The 18,745-nt window shown below is 33.3% G+C and overlaps 1 protein-coding gene across 1 annotated transcript; it reads right to left on the bottom strand.

Annotated features, from left to right (window-relative positions):
* Positions 1-3,960: 3,960 nt before the first annotated feature.
* Positions 3,961-13,393, bottom strand: LOC145088606 (phosphoinositide phospholipase C 6-like). The gene is made up of 8 exons (XM_079026976.1): positions 13,005-13,393; positions 12,470-12,802; positions 12,163-12,387; positions 11,832-12,085; positions 5,219-5,336; positions 4,807-4,959; positions 4,652-4,738; positions 3,961-4,375 (listed from the first exon to the last, which is right to left on the bottom strand). The coding sequence occupies exons 1-8, from the start codon at positions 13,320-13,322 to the stop codon at positions 4,082-4,084; spliced, it is 1,782 nt and encodes a 593-aa protein (XP_078883102.1). The 5' UTR covers positions 13,323-13,393; the 3' UTR covers positions 3,961-4,081.
* Between the last annotated feature and the right edge of the window lie 5,352 nt (positions 13,394-18,745).

Raw genomic sequence — 18,745 nt, 5'->3', positions numbered from 1 at the left:
TAAAAATGATGAAAACAATTACAAGTAAGGATTAAAATAAAAAACCCGTTAAGATAAGGCCTTTGCCCTATCCAGTCTCAAAATCATTTTCTTGATCCATTTTTTATGCATATTGATATCATTATTGATAAAGCCTCTTGTACAAAATGGTTTGTCCGAACCTAAAGAATATGTAGATCAAGATACACATGAATTTCTAGCAACCTTACATGGTTAGGCCCAACCCTTTCAAAAGTTCTAATCAAATTTCCAATCCATTCATCTTCAATGACCAACACTATGGTTTATACGACCTTCTTTTCAAGTTTCTAGATATCCTAGGGCAGCTTCAGCAAGAAGCCTTCTGCATACATAATAATAAAATTAACAATGAAGACCTAATATCATTAATCATAAAAGAAGATCAAATATAAAGTAATAAAAACCCCTATTCTTGGACTGAAGCGACAAAAAAAAAACTAAGAATGGGATTTACCAGTTTCACTTGTCTGAAAGTTAATTATCAAGGGAAGAAGATCTGTATAGACTTTCTAGTGGGCTAATGGTCAATTTTCAATGAGTTGAGGCAGGTGAGGAAGTGAGGAAATAGAAAGCAAGGTATTCTCAGATAGATGGAGAAGATTAGGGTCTGTGGATTGAGAGTGAGGTTTTCTACCATTCCCAGAACCATCACATCCATAAGAAGATCCAAAAAAAGAAAATCAAGTTTTTTGAAATCAAAGCATGTCTAGGTCAAAAATGTCACCTGAAAGTGGAGCAATGAAAACACTTTGTTGACATATTTGCAACAACAAAAATCCGAGCTTTCTGTTACCAAAAAATCACATACAAATTGATCATATGTCTAAATAAGGGGAGAGGTAAACAAAATCTTGAAGCTCTATCATTTGATGTGTAGCAAATAACAACTCCAAATAAGATCTGGGTATTTTGATTTGCGATTCCAACTCAAGATACAGACAAATAAGAAGTAATAGGAAGGAGTCGCCTGATGCGGTGGTGTCTGATGGTTTTGACAGCGATGATGGTTGATCTTGTGAATACAATGGTAGCTGATGTTATTGGTGAAGACATGTGAGAATATAGGGGTGCAAGATAACCTGAACGATTCGAGATCATCATTGTGTTTAGAGAGAGAAAAAAGGATTCAAGAATAGGATTCTTGCCTAACTATGATAGAATTACAGATCTTCAACATCAAAAATATAACATGCAATACTTTGCAAAATGTTGCAAAACCTCCATTAATAATAGATTCACGGTAGGCTTTATAGCAGGGGATGTAAGAAAGAGCCATCTGCAGGAGGGATATTTGAATCAACATGTATTTTCTGGTGGTTTCAAATTTTGAATTATCCGAAATTCAGGGAAGGAGATAGAATTTGTTGAGAAATATAAGGATTCAAAACACAGGTTAAAATTTAATATTATTTTATTGATGACTACTTGTACTATTAGCTTAATGATTTGAACGTCTTAAAAAAATAATATTATTATATTCAATCTATTTTTAGAAATAGTGAGATTTCTTTTATAAGATAGTAAAGATAGATAGAGAGAGAGATAAATAAATTATTATTTTATTCACATGTGAATAAAATAATATATTTCCCAATCCATACCTATATAATAAATCACATATGAATAAAAGAATATTTTCTATATTCAAATATATATATATATATATATATATATATATATATATATATATATATATATATATAGAGAGAGAGAGAGAGAGAGAGAGAAATGAATAATTATTTTATTCACATGTGAATAAAATAATATATTGAATACTATTATTATTCTATTCATATGTTTATTTATATATGAATATAACTTTATATCATACTTATATTCATATGTGAATATATCAAAAGTTGAATTAGATAAGATAACTTACTTATTAGTGTGAAATACTGCATCGAATCAAATCACATCTCCAAATTCATTATAATATGCCTTGTCCGTCTCGTTTGCCCGAAACATAGATTTCAGAATTTTATTTTCATCACATTTGTAGTAAAACGAATAATTTGGATAATGATCACTGCGTTCAATAATCTTATTAACTACAAGTTGAGCATCTTTGTAACTAACGATGCCACCCACATCTCTTTTGAGAATTTTATAATCAGTAACCTTGCCCTTCACATGTTCAAAACCACCTTTCAAGCTTGCCTTCAACTTGTAAGCCTTTGTTGCGCCTATTTTTACTGTAGATGCACGAATTATAAGCTCTTTGTCAGAATAAGAAAGTTTCCGTGATATCCTTAAATGATAAGGATTCACAAACTCATGATTATGCAATTCTACAAACTTGTAAATCATGAAATCAGTAGTTCCCTTAACAGGATGAAATATGATATTTGCTTGACAACCTGTAGCCTTGTACTTTGAATTCCGCTTATTCATACCATCAAGATATTTTATTGGAGGCTTTCCATTCCTATTGTAAACTACATATTTGTATTTAATATAGTCACCTACTTTTCTCTATTTACACAATCGCACATCAAAACCTGCCATAGCTGCATAAGTTCTGTACATTTCAATTGCAGAAGGAAAAGACTTGAACCTCATTCTTATATCAAATTTAAACTAATAAGAGCATTAGGTTTAAACTTATGTGGAACATCGCACTTATAAGTATGTTGTACACCATCTATACTCATCACACTGGTAGATCCTGACTCATTTGTTGAACTCTTATCTGTTATAAATAATAAGATCATCAGAACACGTACATTAACATATAAAACAAGTATTAAGATATATATAATTCAAATATGAATAATGATATATTTATCTATATTCATATATGATTATATCAACATGTGAATATATCAAAACAATCATATGATATATATATATATATATATATATATATATATATATATATATATATATATATATATCAAACAATCATATTGTGAATTACCGAGTATAAATAAACACATACAAAATCACATGTGAATAACAAAAAGAACTTATTAATCACATGTGACTAAACGAATATTTACTTCTATTACAAAAAAATAAAAATAATGAATTATTATCAAATCACAAATGATTAAAAGAGAATTAAAACAACATTTACCTGAACATTGATTCTGATGATTCAAATATTCATTATCTTCATCATAATCTTAAAATGTCGAATCAAAACATTTCATCTTCATGTAAAAAGAAATCAAATTCATTACCATGATTATCACTTGAAAACGACATATTTAAACAAAAAACCTATGATTAACAACCAAAAACAAATAAAACACACAACATTATTGCAGAAACAGTTAAGAGAATATAAAATCAGAAGAACAAATTATTAAGAATTGGAACCTGATTTGTTTTAATATTTCAAAACTTGTAATTTTCATATAAATTTGACAAATGACAAACAAAAAAAACCATTTGAGAAATTTATTGAACCAAATTAATGAAAATCGCAAATAACGATCAAAATCAACGTCGAACAAACAACGAACGAAAAAAAAGAGAAAAAAAGAGAAATGGAGCAATCTTGATTATTTACTTACCTTTATATGAATCGACAAAGAATATCTAAATCAAGTTCCGATTTTAGGTGTGGATCGGTTAAAATTGGAAGCAATCACTAAAATCTTGAAAATAGGACGAAAGAGGAGAAAATTCGATCATAGAGGAGAAAATATACTAAAGGCTGATATGATTTTGTATATAAAAACTCAATTGACAAAAATACCCCTATCTAATAAAAAAATAGAACACACATTTTTATTAAAGGATTAATGACTAAGATTTGTTCTCAAGTTCTCAAAACATATATTTGTTCTCATTTACACCTCTCTCTCTCTCTCTCTCTCTCTCTCTCTCTCTCTCTATATATATATATATATATATATATATATATATATATATATATATATAGTTAATATTAAGATAAGATAAGTGGACACACATTTTAAAGTGGTAAAATACTAAAAAATGTAGTCAACGATCAAGTTTTGTTTGTTACAAGATCAAATCCAAATCCTTTAAGAAAATAAAATACAATGCATTGGACAACATGTAAATGTATTTTATATGATGAAATCCTTTATTCGAAGTGAAATCGCATAAGAAGCTTGACATGTTCAAATTTCTTCCCTTTCTTGTTATGGAGTGGAACTGTTCGAATCCCAGTTTTAATTTCTGACACGGGCAAACATGTTTGACCACCAAAGTCATCTTTCTCAGATACATTATAGTCTCGTACAACAATCTTCAATAAAGCCAACTCAAGGACTGTTAATGGGAATGTAAACTCTTCATCCCAAATCGGTATCCAATCATCTTTGATTATTCTCGTCTTTTTCTTAGTGTCATCCGTCGGGACTCCAACCATATACATCTGTCCAAATCAATATTCTTTTTATCAGATACATCCACTTACCTTGGAAGCATATTATTATTATTATTATTATTATTATTATTATTATTATTATTATTATTCACGATTAGTTCAACGAACTAGCAACATACTTTCATTAATTTGTTCATTGCATTCAACTTTCATTTCTCCCCCTTACAACATTCTACTTTGTAAAATCCACCAACCCGTTGCTATAATCAAGTGAGTAGAAATTTTCAAAGTACAAGGCCTAATACCTTACAACAAGTAACTAACCTTTGTGTAGAAATCCGGTGGGGAGAATGCATCAAAATGAGTTTGGCTAAAATCCATGCGCCACCCATCACCCATATATACTTTCACCTGAAAAAGAAATAGGTCTTAAATTAATTCAATGCAACACAAAAATTTTCAAGAATAGATAGACTGACCCTCAAAATTTTCTTCACTTCTAATGTTGCTTTTGGATCGAACACCTCGTCATTAGGATCCCTACCTATCAGAAAATCAGGTTTCTTAACATAACCACACCCTCCATTGGAACGAAACATTCCATGCATCATCCAAAGTGATTTGTCATAACCCTATGCATAAATATATGTGTTACTAGTCGGGCCAAAGCCTTATCATGGACAAGCCTTGTAGGGCTATTTTCAATTATCAGGCACATCTTTTGCTTACACAAGAGATTGAGAGTGAGTTCATGTTCCAAGTTTTTAGGTTGGTCCCATTGGCACTGGCACCAAATGCATATCAAATGCTATAAAACCTTTTATGTCTTGTTCTGGGCCTATATCAATCCAACAAAATGTCAAAAAGATTCCATTCCACTTCAAATCTCACCTGCATATTGAACGCGACCATCTGAGCACCATGCATCCATGCCTCAAGTGGTCTAAAATTCGTTGAGGTAACCCGTGTTCCTTTAGGGAAAACCCTAAGAATATTCTTTTGAGTAAACCTATATAGAACATAAACCAAATTTAGAAACTATAAAAATATGCAAGGTTGTTAAAATCGTCATCCTGATCATACATAAGTAAATCGATCCTGATCTTTACTAGGATCGTTACTATTATTTTTTTTAAATCTAATATTTTTTCTAGGGCTAACTGTAACGACTTAAAAATTTCCCTTCGTCAACAAAGTTAGTTTCCGTTACTTGAATATTAATTTTCGTTAGTGATTTCGGTGCTTGAGATTATCCTCTCTAATAAATGAAATTTTTTTTGCCACTTGTCACACTCTAATTCAATTTGCCAAATGTCATTTTGTGGTTATTTTGAATTAATTTTTTTTTCCATATGTCATTTTATGAGTTTGTCAATTTTATTAAATTCCACATAATATTTTAATATAAAAATTACAATAAATGTAGTAATAAATTGATATCAATTTCATTAATAAACTTACTTTTTAATTTCAAAATTCCATAAATTAAAACTCATTAGTTTATTTTCTTTATTTAAATTATTTGTTTAAATTTAAAAGATAAAAAACATTTTCATTATAATAATTCATTATTTTTCTTATTTTTTTTTCTAAATTCAAAGTTCTCAAATATTTTGACATTTATATTTTATTTTTTTTAAATTAACCGATGTAATACATGGGTCTTATAACTAGTAAATTCAATAAGTTAAAATAAAAGATGTGCATTTTAAACCTAAAGTTTATTGCGAGGGGTACTTGGGATAATTTCTAGTCATTGAAAGGTTTTATATGAAAAGTTTATTGTGAGGGGTACTTAGGATAATTTCTAGTCATTGAAAGGTTTTATATGAATTGAGGGGCCAATGTGTCATCAAAAGAAACTTGAATTGTTAACTTATTAGGGTTAGGGTAAATTGGGTTCAATATGGATAATTAATGGACTAGAATGCAAAATTCAGGTATAACCCCCATGATAGAGGAATCGACTGGTTTTATTGTGATTTAAGGTTCGTATGTTTTTTTCACAATCCCATTTATCCCCTGGTGTAATCGATCGGTGCTTGGGATCTTTTATTCCTTGCGTGTGTGTGACGAAATCAGTGAGAAAGGAAAAAAAAAGTCGATCGGCCTTGGAGGGTGGGAAGAAAAAGTGACCGAGAAGAAAAGGGGGAGGAAGAAAATATTTCTATATTCGATTTGTGTGGTGATCTTAGGCTGCGATTTTTGGCCAATATTGGTAAGATTTTCTTCTAATCTCTTTGGTTGTCTTTATATATCAAGCTATTTGTCAATTGAAGATTGTTGTTGTCAATTCTCTTCCAAATTGATGTTCATATCTCACCTTCTTATTCCTAGAAACATTTTAAAGTTCAAATGATATAATTTCACTTCTATTGGGTGTTTATGATGACTAATTGCTGTCAAAACTTGGTTATGAACACCCTCAAGAATTTTTAGTTCATGTTCATGCATTACTCCATGTTTTGGAGTCCTTATTAATTACTAATTTGAACCTTGGTATGAGGATGGAATTGCTATTAATGTTTCTTGACAAGTTGCTACTATTAAGAACTCAATTTTTATCTTTGTGGGTGCTTTTGGTTATGACTTATTGGGTTAAGTGGTCAAAAAGTCCTAGAAATTCAAAGCTTGGAAATTCAGAAAAATTCCCATTCTTCAACTGTTTTGAAAAAAATCTAGAAAAATAATCTGGAGTTGGATTAATGATCCGTAAACTCTCAAAATTTTCATTTTGAGTCTAGTTTTTCCATGATTTTTCCCAGGTCCTGATATTGTTGCTAACCAAGGTGAAAATCTTCATTTTCACTGACCGGTCGAAAATTAGCTGCACGGATATGCGGTTTTGTAAAATTCATAGAAAATTATAGAAAAATCGATTGGACCTATGCGGGTAGTAATTTTAAAGCTGAAAATATGAAATACCTGAATATGGAATAAAGTTGAACTTTTTACAGGTTTAAGTGGCACTAAAGTGTCTTTGAATAGGCTACTATTTCAGGTCAAAATCTGAAAATTTGGCCAAATGACTAATTTGCGTGTTTAGGTAGTAAAATGCTATTATTTGCTTATGTAAAACTTCTAGTAATATATTTATTTGTGTTTCACTAGGGGAAGGCTTGATATCTCAGTTTCTACAAGAGTTGAAGAGTAGAGATGACACGTTTTAAGCAAACGTGAGTTAATCTTATGGATTTCAAAGTACTATGTTAGGGAATTCCATATCTTAGATGGATTTGAATGAACCTAGGCTATTTAGGTTGCATGTGCCCTTATTACATGTGATATGTATTTGGGTTGCTATGTTCCTTTATTTGTATGAGAACTTATGATGGATTTGAAAGTACTTTGTTAGGGAATTTCATATCTTAGATGGATTTGAATGAACATAGGCTATTTAAGTGGCATGTACTCCTATTATGTGTGATATGTATTTGGGTTGCTATGTTCCTTTATTTTTATGAGAACTTATGATGTTAAATGCTAGATTCTTAATCTTCTGATGTGAGTGGTGTGTTAGGGCCATGATAGAAAGAGTGTTTTGTGATGATTATATGTGATGGATACATGCCTTGCTTTCTTGGAAATACTTGTCTATGATGATTAGGACAAAGCATACTAGTGATGTTGTCATGCGATAATGATGATATATGCATGAACTTATATGTGATGTAAAATGTTCAACTTGTATTCACTTGTTTACATGTTTACATCAGAACTAATTTGGGAAGTAATATGCTATAAAAAGATGATAATTATTATACAAGAATACTTATGGATGTCATTTGTGTAAACACTTAAAGATGAACTAATAACTAATTATTTAGAAAAGGAATACACTAGTGGGGAGAATTAAGCCAACTTTGATGCCAAATGGTTTTTCTAGACAACCACTCAGGACATGGTCCATGGTTTCTAGGAGTGGAGTGGTGTTGACGATGGGATAATGACTTGAAAGGGTAACAAACTTTCGATTTTGTTCACATTTAGTTACTAATTTTTTTTTCATTATCTATTTGCCACTGAACTATTGAAATTGTTCATATTTTACTCTTATGACCGGTAATAGGGTAAAATGTGAACAATTTTAATAGTTCAGTGACAAATACATAATGAAAAAAAGTTTAGTGACTAAATGTGAACAAAGTTGAATGTTTGTTTCCCTCTAATAAAAGTTCAATGACTAAATGCGAAAACATACTCCTTTTGTATTATGGTTTAGCAAATTATGAATTTTTGTTAAATTTTAACAACATTTATTGATGAAGAAATCTGTGAAATAAAAAAAAACAAAACCCCGAAAAAGGTATAAAAAAATGAAAAACGAAATTAATATTATATGTATAAGTCTTATGTTATAAAACTATGCAATATTATATGTATAAAAATTATCCTAATATTATATGTTATAAAATAATGCAACACATAATTTGACATACATTAAACCATATACGTTGTTTATAAAAGAATGCATACATACATTGATCCATTATATATGTTGTTATACTCCATGTATTGACATACATCATATTAGTATATTTACTATTAAAAAGGATATAAAAAATGAAAGTCAAGTTGTTTAGAATTTAGACATTTTTAATTTACCTGGATAATTGATTTATATTTGAGATTGTATTTTCTTAAAAAGTTTGAATAATTATTGAAATTTATGATTATTTAACTAGACATATAGAGTTAAGTAAACCATTAACATGTTTTATGAAGTGTTGCGCCCAAACCAACCCATCCATATTACCTTTACAAATATATATATATATATATATATATATATATATATATATATATATATATATATTAGGAAAAAAATAGTTATATATTCAACAATTAAAACGGAGCTATGGGTGAGAATGATTTTTTTTTGTTAAACCAAAATCAGATTGGAAAATTTGATTTTTTATTTTGGAAAATACCAAACCATTGGTTTTCTATTTCGGTTTCAGTTTTTTGTTTTTCTAATATATTTTTCGGGGTTTTGTTTTTGTTTTTTTATTTCATAGATTTCTTCATCAAAAAATGTTGCTAGAATTTAACAAAAAATAAATAATTTGCTAAAACATAATACAAGAGGAAGTTTGTTCACATTTAGTAATTGTACTTTTTCTAGAGGGAAACGAATTTTCAACTTTATTCACATTTAGTCACTAAACTATTTTTCATTCTGTATTTGTCATTGAACTATTGAAACTGTTCACATTTTACATTGTTCCCGGTCATAAGGGTAAAATATGAACAATTTCAATAGTTCAGTGACAAATAGATAATGAAAAAAAGTTTAGTGACTAAATGTGAACAAAATCGAAAGTCTGTTACCCTTTCAATTCATTATGCCATTGACAATTAATGGAACGCCTACGCAAACATCATGTGGGATTGGGGAGGTGTAACTTGATGGAATTGGCACCCCTCGTACCAATCCTTAACGACAAGGCATGTACTAGTATATGCAACGTTGGAGTAGAAAACGCAGCAAACCGGGGGAAATGTTACAGGTGAGAGTCACGCCTCATTTAGTGCAATGGGTCATGCCGGTCACGTTAGTAGCGAATGGGATACTTACCTTGGGGTTATTGATGAGAATATAGACCCATAAATAGGAAGTATTACAACAACAATTATAAAGATGATTAAGAGGAAAGTAATTGTAAATGATGCACATGAAGATTAATATTATTTTATAATATTATAGTGAGGAATGAGGTAATAACAATTAGTTACAAAGATGATTAATGAAGTGTAACCAAATGAATAAGCTCTAAAGATGAATAATAATAATTAAGCTTAATTGTGTTGGTAATGTGATGTTTGCTATGTCATGCTATGTGAGTGTATGAATGCATGTTTATATGATGTTTTGTTTGACCCATTTGGGATATGTGCATTCCATAACATTGTACTAATGATTAGCTCACATAGCATATACTGACACTTGTTTCTTTGCTTGTTATTTGTCTTGCATTGGTACATATAGCATAGTCTGATGACTTGGTGAAGATGGGATCTCATGGGTAGTTACTTCTAGTATTATTTTAGTGATGATACTATTTGGACATTTCGTTGAGTTTTCATAAGACTTGTTTTATGAACTTGGTTTGTTTTGGTTTATGAGTTTTAATGTTGATGAATGATGTTTTTGGTATTAAAAGTAACATTGGTGATGTTTTTATAATATTTGAAATAAGACTTTCACTAAAGTATTATATTAAATCACATCTGCGCAAACACCTTGTGGGATTTGGGAGGTGTAACTTAATGCTCGTACCAATCCTTAACGACAAGTCATGTACTAGTATATGCAACGTCGGAGTAGCGAACACAACAAACCGGAGACAATGTTACGGGTGAGAGTTACACCTCATTTAGTGCATTGGGTTGTGTCAGTCACATTAGTAGCGATTGGAATACTTACCTTGGGGTTACTGATGAGAATATAGACCCATAAACAGGAAGTATTACAACAACAATTACAAAGATGATTATGAGGAAAATAATTATAAATGATGCACATGAAGATTAATATTATTTTATAATATTATAGTGAGGAATGAGGTAATAAAAATTAGTTACAAAGATGATTAATGAAGTGTAACTAAATGAACAAGCTCTAAAAATGAATAATAATAATTAAGCTTAATTGTGTTGGTTATGTGATGTTTGTTATGCCATGCTATGTGATGTATGAATGCATGTTTATATGATGTTTTGTTTGACCTATTTGGATATGTGCATACCATAACATTGTACTTATGATTAGCTCACTTAGCATATGTTGACACTTGTTTCTCTTGTTTCTCTGCTTTTTATTTGCCTTGCATTGGTACAAATAACATAGTCCGATGACTTGGTGAAGATGGGTCTCATGGGTAGTTACTTCTAGTATTATTTTAGTGATGATACCATTTGGACATTTCCTTGAGTTTTCATAAGACTTGTTTTATGAACTTGGTTTGTTTTGGTTTATGAGTTTTAATGATGATGATTGATGTTTTTGGTAATAAAAGTAATATTGGTGATGTTTTCATAAAATTTTAAATAAGACTTCCGCTAACGTATTCTGTTAAATAAGTGTTTTAAAAATTAAAAAGTTATTTGGGTGAAAAATCACAATGTTACACTAACTACGTAAAATATCAATTTTAATTTGTTTATCGTTAAATGATGTATTGGATATGTATTTTTTTTTTTTATGTTTTAAACTATTCATTGTTAACAATTTTTTAATTTGTTTATCGTCAAACTATTTTTTATGTTTTAAAATGCTTTTGATAGGATTTTAGGATCACGATCTTGCAAAGCAAAAAACAATTCTATATATAAGATTCCAACAACCTTGAGATTATGTTCTGCAAAAAGGGATGGTTATTCTTTGAGCGACCCTAAGGTAACCTACACCACCTTACCCCAAAAGCATCGATACACAGTCCCAATAGACCACCACCCCACAACAAATTGTATGGGTCTAAAAAAAGGGAGCTTTAGTGGTTACCTGACTAAATCAGTTCCATAAAGAGATGCAGCTCTTTCAAGAGTTTGTTCACTCAAACTAAGACGTTTGCCTCTCCCAGATCCCACCATTAACGCTTTCTTTAATCCATTCTTTGCTTTTATTGCATGAATTCCTATCAGTTGCTTGTACTCAAGAACTGCTTTCTGTCCAGACTTCTTATTTTCCACATCTTCATCATCTTCAGCTTCTTCATCAGATTCATCTTCAGAGTCAACGACAAGAAAGCGGGACGACTATTGATTTGACTTGTTAAGAACCTGATCGAATCAAGAATTTTTTATAAAGAAGAAAACTTTAACAATTAGCTCACCGCTTCATCAGCTGCCGTCCTGTTTTTTATGTCAGATGGTGTCGCTTTCCCCACAACCAACAAATCTTCTTCACTTGAGCTCGAATCTTGCTTAGATTCGAGGTACTCTTTTGGTTGCTTTGTTGAAAGAATGATACGATGCTTTAATGCATCAGGCGAAAGGAATTCATCATTATCTCCGGCCTCGGGGCAGTAAAGTACATCTCCAAAAATTTCCGTCACCATCTAAAATCCACAACGGTTTTTAATATCTAAAACGCATAAAAAAAAGGACATCATAAAGATCAAAAGAAGACAAAAATCTAACCTCTGCAACTTTAGCCTGAAGATCCGGTGTAAGATGATCTTCTAAAGTTATGATTACTGGATAAGGAGAACTCACAAAAGCATGCTCATGGATGGACTTCAAACATTTGTATAGATCTACCGGAGTTGTCATAGTCCTCCCATGAAGAACATGAATTCCGTCTTTTGAACTATTTGGCCATAAATCGAGCTCTATCACCCTCACACCTCTTCTAAGAGCTTTTATGATTGGTACATCACTACAATCGCTGTTGAGCTGATTTCCTGTAAGGTAGGAGTTGTGGCCTGTATATATGAAGTAATGTTGCAAGGGTGCAGTCATATCATGGTGTACCTGAAACAATGCGTGTTAAAACCTAAAAATATCCGATCATGGTCCAAGATTGTAATATGACCATAAATTTTTAGTTGAAATGAAATTGGCTGATTTTCAAATCTCATCTACTAGTGAACTGAATAACAATTGATTCAAAAAGGACAAAGTGGGTTCTTGAATTACTAAAAATCGCATAAAACGTATAAATCTTTTCGCAAACCTGAGATGTGATGGGTCCATTGAGGTCATCGAGGAACAGGTATTTGAAGAAATCATCAACAGTGAAAGAGCAGCGTGTAAAGTTGGGTCGGAAGTGGAGCAGCACTTGATCCATTTTCAGCTTCGCATCATCGATCGCGACCTCGTCTTCTCCCTGAAACTCGATCAAGAACCGCCGGAACTGATCCGGCGACATCTCTGACTCTCGGTTTGTGCACAAACTAAATGCTTCGATCACGTCCGGCGGTGGCCGCCGTTCAGTAATCTTGAACTTCCGATTAAAGCCCAACACTTTGTAGTAATCATAACTTCCCTTCATTCTTCTTCTTCTTCTTCACAGATCCCTTCTTACCTCCCAGTTTTGCATTTACCATGGTACATGTATATATCAGACTTGACTTACTCGAGAAGAAAACGGAGATTAAAAAATTGAAAAAGATTAAAAAACTCATTTTTTTTACTACGCGTTCAGGAGGGGGAAACGGCAAGTGAGGTGGGTAAAACTCGTCAGAAATTGAAGCAACTACGCTTTCGACTTTTATGGGCTTCTCTGATTTGTTTGTCTTGATTAATTAAATCGGTTAATGATAGAACCGTCTTCGAGGTGGTTAACCTCCAGGAACTTAAGTTTTCCCACTCGATGGGGGTAAGTGGGTAATGAAATCTATTGCGATGTCTGACCATGTTTTTGCTGGTGCGGATCATGGTTAGATGAGACCATATGGCTTGTGTGTTGGGTATTTGGTGGCTTGGCAAGTCAGGCATTTGCGGATGAAATCGGTGACCTCCTGAGTTTTGACCATGAAAAAGAAGTTGCAATGCGATGAGTGGTGGCGTTGATTCTTGCATGTCCTCCGAGGGTGGATGTATGGAATTCCTGCAAAAGAAGAAGACGAATGTGGTGAATGTTAGGTATAAGTAAACAGCCTTGGATGTAAACCAAACCGTTATAAAGTGTATGGTGAGGAAGTGATGATGGTTGTTGCTCCAGTTTTGTTAACAATCTTTGTCCCTCGGGGTTGGTGGTGTAATAAGCTCTCAATGTTTTTAACCATGTTGTTGTGGGGCTAGAAATGGCGAAAACAGTTGCAGTGTCGATACAACTTAAGGCATCAACGACTTTATTTTCTTTCCCCAGTTTGTAATGCAATTCGAAATCATACCCTAACAACTTTGTTAGCCACTTGTGTTGTTCTAGTGTTTGGATTATATGCGTGAGAAGGTGCTTCAAGTTGTGGTGGTCTGTGTACACTCTCAATTTGTGCCCTAAGAGGTATTGTCGCCATTTTTTATTGCTTCTCTGATTGCATACAACTCTCTTATGTAGGTGTAATTATTTTGCATTCGATCACAGAGTTTCTTGCTGAAGAAAGTGATGTGTTTGTCATGTTGAGAAAGCACTGCGCCAATTGCCACACCAGATGCATCAGTTGTGATGTCGAATGTTTCAACAAAGTTTGGAAGAGTTAGGGTAAGGAGTTGTGTCATGGCGTGTTTAAGTGTTGTGAATGCATTTTGGGCTTGTTCGGTCCGACGTGAAGGTGGCTTTTTTTAGGAGGCCAGTTAATGGAGAGGCGATGTGTCACACCCCGAAACCAAAGGCGGAAACGTTCCGGGGCGGAGGACGTCATGAATATCGCAACCAATGTCCATAGTAAGCATAGTAAACACAAAACTTTACATTACATAGATTCATTTACATTGTCTGAAAACAAAGAGTTACATGCGTTATACATATACATATCATATGAACAAAAGTAAAGACGTGTCTTCTACGCATTCCGTCTTCGTCAAAAGGATCGCTGGTACCTGTCTAATGTGGACCTGAGAATACAAGCAATTTGAAAATCAGCATAAAGCTGGTGAGTTCATAAGATGTTTGTTTTCTGAAAATGTACAAGTTTCCTTTGGTTTTTCCGAAAAGTTTGATATCCAAGAAAATCCCATATTTTCTTATAAGTATAGTTTAGTTATCCATTAGTTATACGGTCTAGTTAAGAACAGTTCAGTTATCCCAGGAAAAAACCCTTATTTTCCTAAAAGTAAAGTTTAGTTAAAGTTCTGAGTTTCCGTTAAATACAACTGTGTATAGTTTAATACATAAAACTATATATTGAAATCATGGGATTACTATCCCATACTAGATATAAGATAACCTTAATACACAAAGACTATAGATTGAAAGTCATGGGATTACCGTCCCGTACTACATATAAAACCATGGGAATACCATCCCGTACTAGATATAAGATAGTTTGATATACACGAAACTATAGATAGATATATATATTGAAAGCCATGGGACTATCATCCCGTACTAGGTATAGATTGAAAATCATGGGATTACCATCCCGTACTAGTTATATATTGAAAATCATGGGATTACCATCCTGTACTAGATATAGATTCAAAACCATGGGATTACCATCCCGTACTAGATATAGATTGAAAACCATGGGATTACCATCCCGTACTAGATATAGATTGAAAACCATGGGATTATCATCCCGTACTAGATATAGATTGAAAACTATGGGATTACCATCAGGTACTAGATATAGATTGAAAACCATGGGATTACCATCCCGTACTAGATATAGATTCAAAACCATGGGATTATCATCCCGTACTAGATATAGATTGAAAACCATGGGATTACCATCCCGTACTAGATACAAGAACTATAGATAGAAGATAGATATAAAATCAAATCCATGAATAAACTTATATTAATACGTATTGTGAGTCGGGTAACCATGATGATGCGACACCGAGACCTCCTTGGCGTTCGTCAGACGTCGGACGATATCCAGAATTTGTCACCCCAGGGGTGCCCGCCTAACTGTAGCTAGCAGTTTAGGTGTGGGATTGTCAGTCCCGAATAAATCTATTCACAAATTCCACGCTCTCCCTCCAGGAGACTCTGGTTACACTTCCGGGGAGGATTTACTGATAACCCAAAGGGTAATGACGAATCTCACAAGCTAGTATTAAATTATTCATGGTGTTTTCAGACGTTATCAAACATACTAATCGTGTTGAAACATAATACAGTGAAAACAGTTAAATACAATAGAATTATCTGGCAATATATTCTAAATTAAACAGAGATAAACTAATTCAGACATAGTCTATCTAAAAGCTTTACATAAATATGTGCTCGTTAAATAAGAACTAAAGATCCCAAATTATTCCCATAATAATTTGATTGATTTGATTGTTTCCTTTACTAAAATCCATGTAGTTATAATCGATAAAACATCCCTTATGCTCAACATAATACATAAGGGGTAAAGATATCTAAAAGTCAGCCAGATATTTATAGAAATACATCAGTTTTAGGTTTTGAAAACATTTATAGTTTGCTTGTATTCCTCCCCACCCCTCGAAAACATTGAAAAACATGGAAAAAGCGTAGGGGTATGAACTCACCAGTCGAGGAACGTGTCGTCTAGGATGCTAAGTGTCAGATCGGGGCTTGATAATGCGTGAGGTTCCTATGTAATATGAAAAGATACACATTCATATCTAATTAAGATTTGAACTACAATTTAGATAGGATTATGCACTCCAAGACGCGAAAACACTTCATTACAAGTGTTTGGAGTGACCCGAGTGACATATATGGACATATACGGCTTGGATATGGAGTTTACTCTTCAAGAGTAAACTCATAAGAGGGTTTACGACCCTAATGACCCACTCCCCATGAGTTTACGGCCGTAAACTCGTGGTGAGGTGTTCTATGGTGCTAAATGGTCTTATATCACTTGGGAAAATTGGCTAGGATCAAATATAGGGCATAGGAAGGAATTAAACTCACAAATGGACCATCAAATGGAGTTTACGGTAGTAAACTAGGAGTTTACGGCCGTAAACTCCCCCACACTCAATCCTTTGATGTTTTGGTGGTCATAGGCCTTTACAAGAGTTTCTAGCTAATTCTACAAGCCATGAAATGAGTTTAAAGCACCATTTGACTATGTTTTAGGAGTTTACAGCCAAAGAACCCATTCTTGGGGGGTTCACGGCCGTAAGCTCCTATGGGGGTTGTTCTAGCATGTTTAAGGCCGTTATCTTGTTTGTGGTTGCTTCTAGACTTCACTCTAAGGCTTATAAGGTGTGTAAGTGGTATTTTAACACCTTAAAAGGAGTTTACTCCCCATGAATAGGTGTTTACGGTCCAAGCATGTGCTTGGGCCGTAAACTCATGTTTACACCCTAAATGAAGAGTTAAAGGTGTTCTAAGTCCAATTTGGTAAGCCCATAAGTCATATCTATGCTCCAAATGAGGTTTGGAAGGGTTTTAAGGCTCAAAACCCCTTATTACATGTGTTCACGGCCTAAGGAGGTTCCAGGACTGTAAACACATGTTTAAGGTGCTAATCATCATACAAATCACGAATTTGAAGGCTAAAGGTGTTATACTAGGAGCTATGATAGTTACCTTTATGATTTGGAGCTTGATTTGGATGATTTTGGCTCAATTTCAAGTTCTAGAGAGAGAAAGTAGAGAGAGAGTAGAGAGAGAGTGGAAAAGGCTTCAAATGAGGCTCTCTGAACTTTATATATGCTCAAAGTTTGGGACACGGTGGAATTCTACCCGATACTGACGTTAGACGAGGCTTTTGGTCACACCCGATTAAGTTACCATAATTGCAACTTAGATGAAGCTAAATATTTTCTAAAGGAAATTAGAAAATATTTTAATGTTTTAAAATGTATCCCGACACTTATGAAATTTAAATAGAAGTCGCAATTAAATTAAATTAAAACAAAGTTAACGGAAAAATTGGAACGTAACGGCTTTATTAATGGAACCGGGTTACGATGACGGAACGAACTTCGGGTTGTCACATTATCCCCCCGTTAGAGGGAATTTCGTCCCAAAATTCAAACTTTAGATGCGACTCGCGGATTTGGAAAGAGAATACGGATACTTCTGTTCTATCGGATCATCGCGCTTCCAAGTGAATTCGGATTCTCGCATGTCATTTCAGGGAACCTTTCACTTATCGGGATATGGCTTGTTTCATACGTTTAACCTGTTGATCTATGTTTTTGATTCGTTCTACCATGAAGTTCAGACTTTCGTTGATTTCGGTCTCATCAAAGGGATTACTATGGTTTCATCGGGTAGGCACTTCTTAAGGACAGAGACGTGAAATACCGGATGGATGCTGCTAAGTTCTGAGGGTAGTCGGGGTTTGTAGGCTGCAGGATCGATCCCAATGAGGATTTTGAAAAGTTCTATGTACCTCAGGATACGCGTTTCAGAATGTAACATGCCTTCTTTGATTACTACATGATCAAAGAAAATGGTTGGGCCGAAGGGCATCACTACATCTTCGTAGTGACCATATCGAGTCCTGAATGCTGTCTTGAAAACATCATTCCTGTGATCTCGTAGCTGACTGGAAAACTACTGCATTTCTGCTGAAGCCTATCGATACAGAGATTTGGCTACAGGGTAGCTCCAGGAATTTGGTTGATGTGAAACTCAAATCGACACTCGGGAGGAATTCCTGGTAGCTCTTCGGGAAAAGACACCAGAAAAGTTGTAGACTTCGGGGATGCAACTTCCTGTTTCTCGATGGTCACATAGGCTAGGAATTTATGGCACTCCCTTCGGAGAAACCTTTTGAGCTTTGATGTACGAAATGATGCAACAGCTGAAACTAAGTTTATCGTCGCAGATTATAAGAGTTTGACCGGAGGATGGTTGAGATGGATAGATCTTTC

This window comes from Lactuca serriola, chromosome 2, assembly GCF_051521515.1.
Source record: "Lactuca serriola cultivar US96UC23 chromosome 2, Lser_US96UC23_V15, whole genome shotgun sequence".
Taxonomy (NCBI): Eukaryota; Viridiplantae; Streptophyta; class Magnoliopsida; order Asterales; family Asteraceae; genus Lactuca; species Lactuca serriola.
Note: the sequence above shows the minus strand (reverse complement) of the source record. Positions and strands in the feature narration are given on the sequence as shown.

Coding starts and splice junctions, on each gene's coding strand:
- LOC145088606 (XM_079026976.1), bottom strand. CDS start 13,322: ATGAAGGGAAGTTATGATTACTACAAAGTGTTGGGCTTTAATCGGAAG. Junction 12,388..12,469: donor TTCAGGCTAAAGTTGCAGAG/GTTAGATTTTTG, acceptor TGTGGATTTTAG/ATGGTGACGGAAATTTTTGG. Junction 5,337..11,831: donor TATGGAACTGATTTAGTCAG/GTAACCACTAAA, acceptor TGTTCTATATAG/GTTTACTCAAAAGAATATTC.